The 14330-nt window shown below is 39.5% G+C and overlaps 1 protein-coding gene across 20 annotated transcripts in view; it reads left to right on the top strand.

The window, feature by feature from the left end:
• TENM4 (teneurin transmembrane protein 4) overlaps positions 1-14330 on the top strand; it is a 1564491-nt gene that overhangs the window by 1356171 nt on the left and 193990 nt on the right. For 15 of the 20 annotated variants that reach the window (XM_074535017.1, XM_074535019.1, XM_074535018.1 and 12 more), the window contains 2 exons: positions 1628-1726; positions 3803-4038. In XM_074535017.1, the coding sequence (XP_074391118.1) occupies positions 1628-1726; positions 3803-4038 (335 nt within the window). The remainder of the gene's footprint in view (positions 1-1627; positions 1727-3802; positions 4039-14330) is intronic. The other 5 variants (XM_074535026.1, XM_074535025.1, XM_074535028.1 and 2 more) reach the window with 1 other exon arrangement.

Genomic DNA, 14330 nt, shown 5'->3' with positions numbered 1-14330 from the left:
GCCTCTTACCCATTAAATGCTCAGTGCATGCACACATGCTGCTTCTTTTTTTCTGTGCATTGAACTCAACATCCAGTCTTTCCTGCATTCCCAGGGAATGTAAGGAAGCCGCAAACACTTGGGGATGGATTGATGTCTCAAGTGCTGTGGCACACAGCTCATGCATGTTGATCCACTTTACTCCACAGCTGTGAATAGGAGTTACTTCACTTTCATTCAGATCAAGGAGTAGATCTGTTCTGTCGAAGCAGCCCGAAGGCTTCCAAAAGCAGGGAGTTGAGCTAAACAAGTGCTGGCATTAGCAGCAGGAAGAGGAGGCAGTAGAGAAATGAAAATCAGGTTTGAGAACATTTTAGAAAAAACAGTGTCAAGGTTTGTATAATGTGACAGGGCTGGTTTCTCTTGGTTTAGCATGTTACCTGATTCCAGTTCCTATGACAGGAATTCTTGTTTGAGTTCTTGTTACTTACAAGCTCTCGGCTCTTAATCCTGCGTAAGTGATAAAATGTCACAATGCTGTTGTATTTTTTTTACTAGTTTTTGCCAGGGGATTTATTCACATTCATGCTTAGATTCAGTTTTGATGCTGAAAACAGACATAGGCAAAATCAGGACTGTATTTTGTTTTAAAAAACAAGGGAAGAATGTTCTTTTGCCGGGTCTCGAGAAACAAGCCCAAATGTAAGACACAGTTTGTTCCCAGCTGTGCCTCTGAGTTAATTCTTTATGTTCCTGCTGTTCTCCTCAAAAAGTACAAAGCAGTTCAGCATTTGTAGGTCAAAATGTGACTTATAAAAGAACATGCCGGGAGGACAAATACTGCAAAATATTGCTGCTGTATGCAGTGTCAGTCCCAAGCATTTGCATGTGCAGGCACTAAGTATCTTGCTTATTGCCTGTATTTTCCAGATTATAGCCAATAGCCTGGTGTTGGAATTTGGGTTACAGCTTAACCTGCTTCTGGCTTGTATCTGCTTATCACCAAGAGACTTTCATTTGGAATACTGATATTAAGTAAAAGTCACATTTTGAAAATTTACATTTTAGTATATTTAGTGAGTTATTATTCAACAAGGGAAATAAATTAATCAAACTGGACACTAAAAAGTCCTTAAATCCAAAAATGAAACTAAAGCAAAGGAGTGGCAGATTTTTGCTGGAAATCCATGAGAAAGTTAAGTGCAAAAGTGCTGCCAAGGTACTGGCCACAGTGGGATAGAGATACTGTGCTGTCCCTTTTCAGAGTTACTGTAACACAGGTGCAGGAGTATAACCAGATTTCAGCTGGGCTGGATTGAAATCTGGTCCTTTGGATCCAGGAGTTTGGAAGGTTTCAGGTGTCACTGGCAATAAATAATGTGCATTGAACAAAGACATCCACTTTTTTGATACATGCACATGGGCGTGTGTGCTTGTATGTGTGTATATGCATATATATAGTGTATATATAAAGAAATGAACATTTTAAAAAGCTATATATGTATATGTGTAGCATCTTATACATATAAATATATGGTCCATCATTCTAATTCCATGCACAACTGCACTATAACCATTGTGGTTTATAAGGTCACACTTCATATATGCATGACTCACTGGCTTCATTCATGTTTCCATATGTATGTAGAAACATAGCAAAGCAGACATTCCTAGAGACATTGCAGGACAACCTCATTGAGATGGACATTCTCACGTCCTCCCGACATGACGGTGCTTACAATGATGGGTATGTGACACTTACGTGGTCTTCCTGTTTACTGTACAGTCATTATGATCTTTGCATGAAAGCATTTTGTCACACCAGTGATGTTTAAGGGCAACACCATTGCTGACCTCTTCCGATATGGCTTTAAAAAATTAATTTCTGGGGCTTAGAGCATTGTGTCCTGTACATATTAATGGAAAACTCATTAATATGCTAGTGAGCCACTGCATGCCATTTGCTTTTTATCCCCTTATTGTTTTGAAATTCTTTTGATTTGTAAGAAGTACCTACAGCAATTTCAACTCCCATGTTAACCAAAATTAATTTAATTTTCGTAAAAATCTGAAACCTTTATTGTGCTGTCAGCCTGATACTTCACTGTTTAACTCATATCTTCCACATACATTATCTCACAAGTAAGTGTCTGCTAGTGGTGTATGTCAGCCAAGCCTTGGAGTTTGACTTTAACATTCTGGCACCTTTATGCAAATTTTGATCACATAACTTTAAAATTATAATGGACTTTTAACTTGATAGTTGGTGCCAAAACTGTTGAATCTTTTTTGGCAGCTCATAATTTGGTAGCCATCATTCACACAAGAGCTTATTGGTGTACTTGAGCACTGCAGGTGCCTCTTTGCTCAGAACAGATACATCTCTATCTAAAGAAATACTTTTCAAAAAGGGGATAGTATCTGCCTTATTGTAATTTTTTTTCTTTTTTGTGTAAAGCATTAGTAGAAATAAAAAAATAACGAATCTTTCTCTAATGCTCAGCAGTCATGCTTAGAGTACCAGTAGAACCATGGCTGTATTAATACAGACACCTATTTTGGAAAATTATATGTTGCATTTTCCTGCATGAATTGGTGGCTTTTCTGCACTGTGATGTTTCTGCATGTGATGTTTCCCCCCGTCACGGCACAAGTAACTTCATGGGGAAAATAGAGTCACTTCTTCAGCTAGTATTAGCCACTGACTGACTCCCACGAATCCATGCTGATTGCATTTACTCTGGCTGCAAATCTGGCCCCATAAGCCGTGGCAGAATCTGCAAAGGGCACTGAGGCTGTTTCCCAGTCCTCATAAGCTCCATTTTTGTTTTACAGAAGCATGGTGGTAGATTAGTCCACTCCATTTCCCTGGTTTCATTCCCAGAATTTGAATGCCTTTTACAGCATGATGTCCCACCTAAATCAGGTTTTTCATTTAGTATTCCCATGGACAGAAGTTCCACTGGGACATTTCATTTCAGAAACTCATGGGTTTCAGTGTGTTCTTTCCATGCTGACTTCCATGAGTGTCACCCAAGGTGCTCATGGGCTGGCTCTCAGGCTGCGTTTGTCGTAATGGGCAAAATATGGTGCCTCCCAATGTGTCACTGGACAGGAAATGCTGTTGCCTTTGACAGTAATTCACACTTTTTTAAAAGTAGCCTTCTATCCAAGGTGCACTGGACTGCTTTGTGGAAGCAGGGGCTTCTCCCCACTGGCAACACACAGGACTTTGATGCTTTTAGCCATGCCATTGTCTGACACTTAAATTTGCTGGATGGGGACAGTGTGAATATTCCCCTCTGTGACAATTTGGGTGCTATGGAATGGCTTAAGCTCCTTTTCCCCATCTCCATTCACCGATGCCGCACAAAAAACGCTCTCATGCAGTGATCAATAAATTGATAAACGCCCTCCCTTCTTTAATCTGACCTCTGCTCCTCTTCAGCCTCCGTAGGGCATTTCTGTGGGAGTGTGAGCAGGCTCCCAGTTGTGCCCGTGCCACCAGTCTGTCGTAGCTGTGCTTGGGGTTTTCATCTCACTCTAACGCCAGCTCTTCCACAGAGGGGACTTCTGCCCTTGAAGAGTTCTCTGTGGCATTGTTGGCACTTTGATTTTTTCGTTTGGTTTTGTTTTCTTTTACTCTATGTGACTTGCCTTTGATTTTTATTCTTCTCTTTTGTGCATGCCGTCCGTGTCTGTAGCCAGCATTGTGTGGAGCTGCTTTCCTCGTCCTGGCAGCAGTCGCCATTCTCCCACCCCACGCCTCCCTCAGCATCGATTTGTGTGAGGAGTCACCTGCTGTTGGTCTTTCTTCCCTCAGGCACTTCCTGTTCAAACCTGGAGGCACTTCTCCCCTTTTTTGTACAACGTCGCCGGGATATCCCCTGACGTCCAGCACTGTGTACTCGCCTCCCCCTAGGCCCCTTCCCAGAAGTACCTTTTCTAGGCCTGCCTTTAACCTGAAGAAACCCTATAAGTACTGTAACTGGAAATGTGCTGCTCTGAGTGCCATTGTCATCTCAGTCACGCTGGTGATCCTGCTGGCCTATTTCATAGGTAAGCTTGTTGCTGTTTGTTTTTCTTTCTTTTATTTCATTTCTCTACAAACCCTCCCGTACTGCTAATGTTTGGGAAACAGAGGGTCAAGACTGTGGTACAAAGTGATGGGTAAATAAGGCATCTGTTGACTTGTTTGTGTTGCAGTGTTGTGGTAGGGAGCTTAACACCTGTCATAAAGCCAGAAGGGCTTAGTAAAACATGAGTCATATGAAGGAGTTGTACTCCCTTCAATTTCATGGACTGTTTACGTTCTGCAGAAAAAAGTGTACCTGGAATGAGGCAAAGCCACCAGGGTTTCTCTAAGCATCCCATTAAAACAGGATGTCCCAGTCACATCCAGGTCCCTCAGTGCTGACTTTGGTGGGACAGGTCAGAACCAAGATCCTGGTACACAAAAATGTGGTTTAATTCTATCATTTGCTGACACACCCATTTCAGTGACATTTAACTAATTATATTGGAGTTCACAGGGTGACCAGGAAGATGGAGAAGGACTGGGTTGAGATTGTGGTTCATCAGGGCCTTTTTAGAGTAGGTGCTGCTAGTGAAATTTGCATCTTGGGTGGAAAAGCAGTGGATTTTTCTTTAACTGTGCATGATCTGAATTTCTTTGTTTTATGCAGCTTGTCAGTGTTCATTGCAAAAAAGCATTCTTTTTGTGTGTTGCAAAAGTAATTGAACTGCTAGAAGTGAAAACTGTATTTTTAAGCCTGTAAAGCTGGAATGTTACCATTACTTTTTCTTCAGTTCTCTTTGATATGTGTGTTATAAATGTCTTTAAAAAGTCGATTCCTAGACTTCTGTGTTAAACTGTCTGTGGTGCAAACTCCAGTTGTCAAACACTTTTAGATGTGTTTATGGGTAAAAAAGCCCATTTCTCATGGCTCAAATGAGTCTTTTTGATTTTGCTGTGACTTCCTGTACACTAATGATCTATAAAAGGTTGTGGTTAGAATTACAAATCTTAGTCTGGATTGAAAGATTTTGCTTTCATTTTACATGAATATGATTAGCACCACCACAAAGGATTGCTTTTACTGTGTTCCTTTTATATACACTTCTTTAATGACTGATACTTTTCCACTTCTGCCTTGCATCATACTCTGGTCACTTTTATGTCTCCTGTAAGAGAAACAGGAATGAGTAATTAACCAACATTAAATCAGCAGCAGTTTGATGAAATATGCAGTCAGTTTTCATCATTTGCTCTGTACATTTAGAGTCACCTTTCTCATTTGTCTGGCATTCTCCTTATGTCCTGAACATGGTTCCTTTGGACATAATCTCCATGTATTGGGGGAGAAAGGAGAATCATTTCAGCTCAGCATAGCAGTGCCAGTTCATTGTGGAGGAGGAGGAGGAGGTGTGTGCTGGTTGATAGATGGAGAGGAGTTTGGTTTGCTGCTTTCCAACTTAGAACCCTGTCTCAGAGTTCACAAAAGATCACATGCCTGCTTAAAACCACAGTTAATGTTGTTAAAAGGAAGGTCCAGTGAGTGCCCTCCCATCTTTTTTATCCTCTCCATTGAAGTGATTTCCCTGGCATTTGCCAGACACCACGGATGGCTGGCAAGGTTCCAGAAATGCTGAAAAGGTTGAACCACTGTAATTAAGGGTCATAATTACTAATTTCTAAAGGAACTACCAATTATTAAAAATCAAATCCAACAGTTCAGTTCAGCATAAACATATTTAGCAAAGATTGCCTCTACCAGACCCAGTGTTTTGATCAACGAGAAAAAAGGCAGATATTTAATTAGATTTTGATGAAAAATTGTGTTTAATTTCAAGTATAATCAATTATTAATTACTGTAATGAGTGATTCTGGCGGAGTTTACTAATTAACTCATTTAAAAATTATGAATAACCTTTTCATTTGTAATTATTTTTTACATCCTGTCAAGTTGCAGATGAGAATTTTATCACCTAACCCAAAAGAAAAGAAATGAATGAGACAGTCAAAATGTACTTTCACTAAGTTAAACTGAGGAATTTTGCATTTTGATATGAACTATGTAATTCTTAATAGGAGGTTGTTTATTATTCCAAGTAACCTGGTCTGTTTGCAAACAAATTACTGTTTTTCCTTCAATTTTGGGCTTTCTTCCCCCTTCATTTTCTTACAGATAATTTTTCTCATGTAAGCAGTACCTTGCTCTTTTCAATGCCATGGGGACAGTCTGAGTGGTAAGGTATAACTTAGTGATGAATAAAAGGTCTAATCTGTGTAACAGTCTGAGTATTGGGAACTTGACTGCTTTCCATCTGCTCTTGTTAGTTAAAATGGAAGTTGTCTTTTAATGACCATTTTCATCCTCCAGAGCAAACTGAGGTTATTGAAAAGATTCCCACTTAAGTGAATGGACTTTAGGTTGGGTCTCACTGCAGCAGCTTGGCATTTAATCTGGTTTTTTGTACACTGGTTAGATAATGTAAATGCTTCAGAGAGGATGTTCCTCACGGCATCAGGCTTGTCACAGTTTTCTGTTTAAATATTAAAAACTGCCCACTGCAGGCCTTGCCTGTGTGTAGAAGTGTGGAGCTAAAGACATATTGAAGAGACTCTGCTACTTCCTGCGTGACAGACACTCAGGCACAACTGTGGTGGGCGCCCATCTGAGGCTGGCAGGGCTTCATGGAAACAACAAGGCACCGGTCATTTCTGAAGTTTTTTGCTGAAGCCAGTTTCTTTTTGAAATTCACCTGGAGAACTTGCTAAATCATTTGTTTGAGGCTAAAAGGCAGAGTTTCTATTATTTCATGTAAGTCTTTATGACATTTAGCAGCCTGAGGTTCATTTATCTTGCCGGGCTGTTTCAAAGTGAGGAGAGGAGACATAAATAGGTGTCCATGGCAGCTGAAGGGCTGCCGTCATGTGTCAACACTGTGATCAAGGGGAAGGTTTTACTGTGCTGAGTCACTGGTCTGGAGAGATAATGACAAAAAAATGTAACAGAGTGTATTAAACACCAGAAGCTGATTTTCATTTGAATTAACCAGCTTTTGATTGACTTGTTGCCCCTTTTCAAAGAGTCAGACACCATACCAAAGCAGTGGCGACAGTGCCCATCAGTGGTTTGCACACACGGAGCTTATGCAAATCCCACAAGCTCCACAGAAGTTTGTCTCATGCCGTGAGAGCACCAAGGAGAAAAGCAGGGACATATCAGGGCTGCAACATTAAGGTGATGGAACCATTGAAATCAAAGGCCTCTCCTTGAGCAGCTCAGAACTGCCCTGCAAATTTGCTATTCCAGGAGTTCCTGAAGAGATATGACTTTAAAATTGAATTCCCCATTTTAGGACTGTCCATTCAATGGACAGCTAGACAAGAAAAAATTTCCTGGCTTTTGCTGGGATTTGGTGAGATCTGTATAGCATCATTGAGTTCTGCCTTGGAGAGCTAATTTCTAGCAAGATTCTAATGGCAGAGACAACCTCATGAGGTGTGTTGCTATGCTAATACTTTGCCAGCAGTTCCTGTACCTTATAGATGCCAGACCTGCTAGCAGAGCATTGTAAAGAGTTTCTGACATTGCTGTACTGCTTGGGAGGAAGTTTAGAAACAGAAAATACCTGTCTGATTGTCCAGATCTCCATGCCCAGCAGCTGTTTTGCTAGGTCTGTGGAACAGTTTCTGAATTAATTAGTGATGGAGAATGGATTCTGGCTGTTTAAACAGAAGTTATTATCCTCTCCCTGATGTAGATTCCAGACTAGATGGAAGTGCAATTTGATGGTGTTAGGCACTTGCAATTTTCCTATACTTAAGCATGTGCTGCGGTTGCATTGCATGAACAGCAAGAAAGATGGGCATTTGATTTAGATTAAAGCTAGGGCTGGAAAATATATTATGAAGCCAAAACAGACTTTTTATTGGAGTCAGAGCTCTCTACTTTTCAGCTCTGTGTTCATTTGAAGTCTGTACAGATGCAGCTTCACTTGAAGAACAGTGTTGCTTGCTGCAGGCAAAATGCTTTGACAGTAAAAGTGTGCTAGGGCTATGATGTGTTTTATAAAGCGTCTTTCTTTTTATTGTCTAAGAATCACCCCGAAAGCTAGCTTTAGCTCGGTTTGTCCATGATTCTTTGATGCTAAGGAGCAAACCCAATTTAAAGCAGCTCTCCAAAGCTCTTAGAAATCTAATTAGTTAGCTATGGATGTATAGTGTACCAATTACCATGGTGTTTACATAGTAAGAGATCAATAGGGAAAGTTGCTAATGCTTAATTATTAAACTTGATCCATATCTATTAATCCTACATTTATACCGTGATATTAAGGTTATAAATAAATATAAAGCAATTTATTACCCTGCCAACAGGCTACCTTCAATTTCTGCTTTAATATTTATTTTCTGATCCCAGATTAAGTTCTATTTTGCTACTGTTGACATTTGTTCTTTTGATTTACAAGGATTTTAAATCAAAATCTTTGAAAGTTTGCTATTTCCATCTTGTCTTTGATAAAAGGCAGAAATGGGAGCTAAACAATCTGTTCTAGGAAGGCCTTTATGTTATGAAGTCAATCTGTTGCCTCAAACAGAGCGTTGAGGTCCTTTTTTGGTTCCTTCACGTCTTCACAAAATCACTGTGTTCTATTCACTCAGTGACTGCATACTCATTTACTTAATTTTACCCCTAATCAATAAAAGTGTCAGATCCAGTCTAAAAGGTGCTTTAGTATTTCCAGTGATATATTTTGACTATTGTAAATGTTTGTGAAACTACATTCCAGGACACTGGTTGAGTTGAACCACCATCTCGAGCCAGCACTACATTTTTTTCCTGTGTAGTATGACTTGAATATGTGGGGTTTTGGTTTTTTCTATTAAAGCTGGCTCTTATTGTACCAAATGCAGACAAACACCAGTGGGGTGAGAAGGTTAGTGCCTCCCTCACTAAGCAGGACAGTTTAGATGACATGTAACTCTTACTTTCACACCACTGACATTTAGGAAATATGGGTCTTATTCTTCTCGTGCGCATGCTTCTCTTAAACTGCAGCAACTCCATTCCCTTCAGCACTGGTTCAAATGCAGACACAGTCAGTGGCCTTGGGCCCAGTGTTTGCAACAGGAGCTGGAAAAATCTGCATGTATATTTATAAATTCCTGGTTCTGGAAATTGACCTGACTGAAGATAAAATATAAGTCATGACAGATCTTAACTCTTCAATCCAGTTTTGGATGATCTTTTTTTGTTGTTGTGTCACAAATTTTGCCCCTGTAGATTTTCTCAGAAAGGCTAAGGCATGAAAATAGTCTCAATCCCATGGAGAGATGCCATCAGTTTAAGAGTCTTTCTGACTACTCAAAAATGTGTAGAGTTGCAGAAATCTTTTTGCCTTTTCTGTTCTGTAGCAGAGAGATGGGAAGGTCACAGGACTCCGTGTTCACCTCAGTCACACTTCACTATGTTAGAGAAACAGCAAGGGCAGCTGCTGTGGGTACAATTTATAAGAGGCTGGTGAGTAGCAGTGAGCTCAGGAAAGCTGCCTCAGGTAGTCTGGCAGAATAAACTTTCCTTGGCCAGTTCCACAACGAAATATGACTCAAATGCTTCAGCCCCACCTCTTTACTAGCATTGCCCCTCTCAAAATGCATGCACACATGGAGAGTAATTATTGGAGAAAAGAGAAAGACACAAAATTCAATCAGAGAGTAGGTTTAGATAGACACTGGAGAGAATTTTTTTACTGTGAGAGTGGTGAGGCAGTGGCATGGGTTGCTGGAGATGTGGCTGCCCCATCCCTGAAAGAGGTCAAGGCCAAGTTGGATGGGGCTTTGAGCAACCTGGTCTAGTGGAAGGTGTCCCTGCCCATGGCAGGGTGGTTGGAAACTTGATGGTTTTCTTTTCTTTAACATCCCGTCCAACCCAAAGCATTCTAGGATTCTGTGTAAGTTAAAACTGCAGTGGGTTACATTCAGTCTTACATTTGTGCCTGCTTTGTTGTCTTTTGCTGCAGCTTTAAGTACATGGTGGTATGAATTATAATGTTGATCTTTTATTTTCTATCACTTGCAAAGTCCTCAAGAGCTCTTTGTATTATTAGGTGATTGGGTGCATCTTTTTTTTTTACTTTGAATTTTCTAGTGTATGTTTGCATAGCAGCTACTCTTAGCTTTATAATTTAGAGCGAAGGAAGTACAAGTGATGTATCCGCTATTGTGCCTGAAAATAAAAGTGATAAAGGTACAAGATGCCACTGTGAATTTATTATTGTTAAGATCAATTCATTCAGATGGGTATTAAAAACCTTGCCATAGAAACTCCATTAAAGAACATTCACTGTTTCAATCTAAATAAGATTTGTAACCTGAACTTAAAAGTGTTGTGATTAGAGAAATGATGGATAGGCATTTGAAAGAATCACAGAACCACTTAGACTGGAAAAGACCTCTATGATCATTGTGTCCAACCTTCAATGGAACATGACAATGTCAAATAAACTACAGCAAAAAGTGCCAGGTCAAGTTGTTTCTTGAGCACCTCCAGGCATGGTGACTACACCACCTCCCTGGGCAGTCCATTTCATTGCTTAACAACCCTTTCCATGAGGAAATTCTTCTCTTGTCCAGCCTGCACCTCCTCTGGCACAGCTTGAGACTGTGTCCTCTTGTCCTGTCCCTTGCTGCCTGGGTAAAGAAGCTGACCCTCCCAAGCTCCTTTCAGGTGGCTGTACAGAGCAATAAGGCCCCCATTTGAGACTCCTTTTCTCCAGGATAAACATCCCAGCTCCCTCAGCCATCTTCATAGGACTTATTCTCTAGACCCTTCACGGGCTTCCTTTCCCTTTTTGGACTCAAAGGAGCGACACTTCTGCAAGAAAGTATTACTGTAAAAGTGGAGCAGGATATTGCAGACCTGTTTATTTTGCCAGACTTGCCCAGTCTGTGGAAACTGGGAAGTACTAAAATGTAGGTATCCATGTGATGACAATATGTTCTGAACTTGGTGGCAAAATTTCTGCTTTGCAAAGTGGTTAGTACTTCTTCAGAGTCTACACTGATAAATATACTGGGATAGTTTACATCTTTTTTCGACTACTTCAGTGTTTATTGGAGGCAGGAAGAAGCCTAAGGATTCCCATAACTTTAATTTAAAGCTGTTTTCTCAATTTTCAGTAAGTTAAAATCCATTAACTATCACATCATGCAGACTGACCTCTTTGCACGTCGAAGCCCAGCAAACCCCAGCTACTTACTCTACCTGTTTTACATAGGTAAGTCACATATGTCCTTCAGCTGGCTTCTTCCCAGCTGATATGTGTAAGCATCCCATTAGGTCTTTCTGGATTATAAAAGTTACACTAGGATATTATTGTACAGCATTTTCTTGTTCTTACTCCTTAAGTCATTTGCTCTCTCTGCTTTCCAGTTGCCACTGTCCCATCTCGTGGACATTTTTTGGTCCATTATCCAAAGTATATAGGCTGACCATTGACACTGTTTGAATCATTCAGATTTAGTTACTGCCCTGCTCTTCTGTTTTTCTGTTCTGCCCTCATCATTGTATTTCTCACATGAAGTATTGAGCTACATGTTTAATGATCCATGATTTTATATTTACTTACATAACACTGATGCAAATGTTGAATAATTTCAGGCTATCAGTTGTTCAACTTCACAAGAAATTCTAACGTGATGATTATTCAACAGCAGTGGTAATTTTAATGTCTTTCAGTTAGTTTTTAAATACATGCATACATGTCTTTATACCCTTCAAAAATGGTTGTTTGTTTAATCATATCAAACTAATCACATATCTTACTAAACTGTAATCTTGTCAAAGAAGGAGTAACTGTTTCTTAAGATCTGTTTTTCAGAAAAGCAATATGGTTGGCCTGAGATACCATACATTGACTTTCTTTATTCTCTATCAGTTCAATTCTGTGGTTTTTGTTATTTTGTCTGTAGTAGATATCAGACTACCCAAACCAAGTTACTTGCATCCTGTCCTTTTCCCTTCTTAAATATTTGTAGAGCATTAATCTTGTTCTAATTTCTTGGAAGCTGGTTCAGTATTAATCAGTGAGTCAGATTCTTCCTTCTTCTTTACTGGGTACAAGTTAAATGAGCCTGCAGATTTAAAAATGTTTGTCCTTAAATAGATGTACTTCAGTATAATTCCTGGTTACTAATGGACCGGAAAAAACTTATTTCCTGTGAAATTATTGCATTATTGTAGTTATTTTCAAAAGCTAGAACAAAAATTCTTACTGAATGCTTCAGTCTTTACTAAAACATTATTAGCAATTTCCCTATCTCCATCAATATTGCTGCTCATTTTGCTAGGTTTCAGTACACTTAAAAAAAAGTTCTATTGTTCTGTAGGTTTTTTTCAAGACATGTATTTTTTGATGTCCTCAGCTTCTTTTTGCCTCTCTCCCTGGCTTTAGATTTATATAGATTACTCTCTGTTCCCCTATTGTTCTGGCTTTTATATGTTACTTTTTTTTATTTCCGCTTATTGTTTTATTTTGACACTGATTGAATAGGTCCTTTTGTCAAAGTCTGATCCTCTTTCATCATTGTGGGATCACTGGAAGAGTGACTTCCATTCAGAAGTAGACCACCAATATAACTGATTATTTAACCAGTTGAAAGTGGATTGTGGCTATGCATCCAGTGGGCTCCATCTGATCTGGGAGTCTGCATCAGTGTGCCATGAAACCGCACATTAGTTGGCCCTTTAGATGCCTGATCCTTCCTTAAAATTAAGAATCTTTAATGCAAGGAGAGATTAATGTAATTCCATCTGGTTTTATTAAATGGTCAGATACAGGCTCTCAACCCATAAGCTTTTATCAGTTGCTTTTAGTGAGGTTTTATAGTTGCTCTAAACCCCCAGAAAAGAAAATAACAGCAGGCTGACTCCAGAAGTGCTAGCCTTGTCTTTATGACAGTTGTCCAGATGTGCTGCTATAATCTTTATTTCATGACTTAGATTGACCTTTGCACACAGATGCTGAAAAAAGCTTTACGGATCTTTATATGTCTTGTGGAATGAGTTCTCTTTGAGTCCATGTTTTTATTCCATACTAATTAGTGTGAAATAATGGAATTTAATTGCAGTTAAGTGGAGACAGAAAGAATTGTTTCCCGTAATGGGCTTTTTCAATGTTTTTAAATACCAAACGTTTTTGTGGGTAGCTAGTCATAGAGTAATCTCAATTAGGGATGTCACTGGCAGTGAAGAATGCTCCTTGGTTATAGTTTAGTGTTTATCTCCCATTGTTTTCTAGCATATTTTTGCAGCCAGGTTATACATTTCTATGGAATGTGTGCAGCGATGTATTCTCAGAGGTTTTTACCTGTAATTAAAATTGAGTTATGTAGTAGATAGACATCTTTATAGGGTGAGGTGTTGTTGTTAAGTATACTGCTCAGATAACATCCTGATGACCTGTAAAATAATGAACAGAATGTCCAGTCCACTCTTTTCCTCTTTGTCAAGATTTCAAGGCACTGTTTATGCTGAAACAAAAGCTCTGGAAGGACCACTTCCATACTTCCCTTTGAGATAGTAGGCTCTGGTGCTCTATAGGCAGAGGTTGTTGAGTCTTTGTGTTTCACTGCTAGCCTATAAACTCTCCCATCATCTCCAGCTTTTCCTATCTTCCTCTCCATTTGATTTTATCATACCTCAACTTCCAGGTGTGTCCCTGTTGCACTCAGAAGCTCTTGCCTAGGCGGATGATGAGAACAGGATATGTTGGCTGTTTTCAAATAATGGTAGCATGTGAAACAGCAGCAGCATCTCACCTTGCTTGCCCAGTACAACTGCAGCATCACTTCATTGTGAAAAGAAACTCTTTAAAAAGCAAAGCAGAACCAGGCAGTTGGCAGAAATGATAGCTACGCTTACCCTAAGTATTTCAAAAGAAAATCTAATTGGAGTATCAATGGAGAGAATCCGATTCAATTATGGCAGAAATCATAATGAAATCAAGCATTAAAAGAGTTTCCAGAGCCTTTTGGTTAAAAAAAAAATCCTTCAATCTAAGCATAATGATGTTCCAAACAGCATTAATCTTGATGGTTAGTAACAAATTATTGATTTTAGTATACCTTCCCCAGTCATATTGTGTCATAGGATACTCCAGGTTGTGGAACATATACATGGGACCATTCTAGGTGCCCAACTAGTCCAGAAGGGATACATTTCTCTACTGTTAAACTCCTATGGGTATTCAGACCCAAACCAGCTATTAAGAATGATCTCTGATCTTTGCCAGCTGAACAGTGCACAGGAATTTGGAAGGTACTGGCTGATGAGAGCCAGTG

The sequence above is a fragment of the Zonotrichia albicollis genome, chromosome 2 (assembly GCF_047830755.1).
Source record: "Zonotrichia albicollis isolate bZonAlb1 chromosome 2, bZonAlb1.hap1, whole genome shotgun sequence".
In the NCBI taxonomy this organism is placed as follows: domain Eukaryota; kingdom Metazoa; phylum Chordata; class Aves; order Passeriformes; family Passerellidae; genus Zonotrichia; species Zonotrichia albicollis.
The sequence above is the reverse complement of the archived record's forward strand: the minus strand, read 5'-3'. Positions and strand labels throughout refer to the sequence as shown.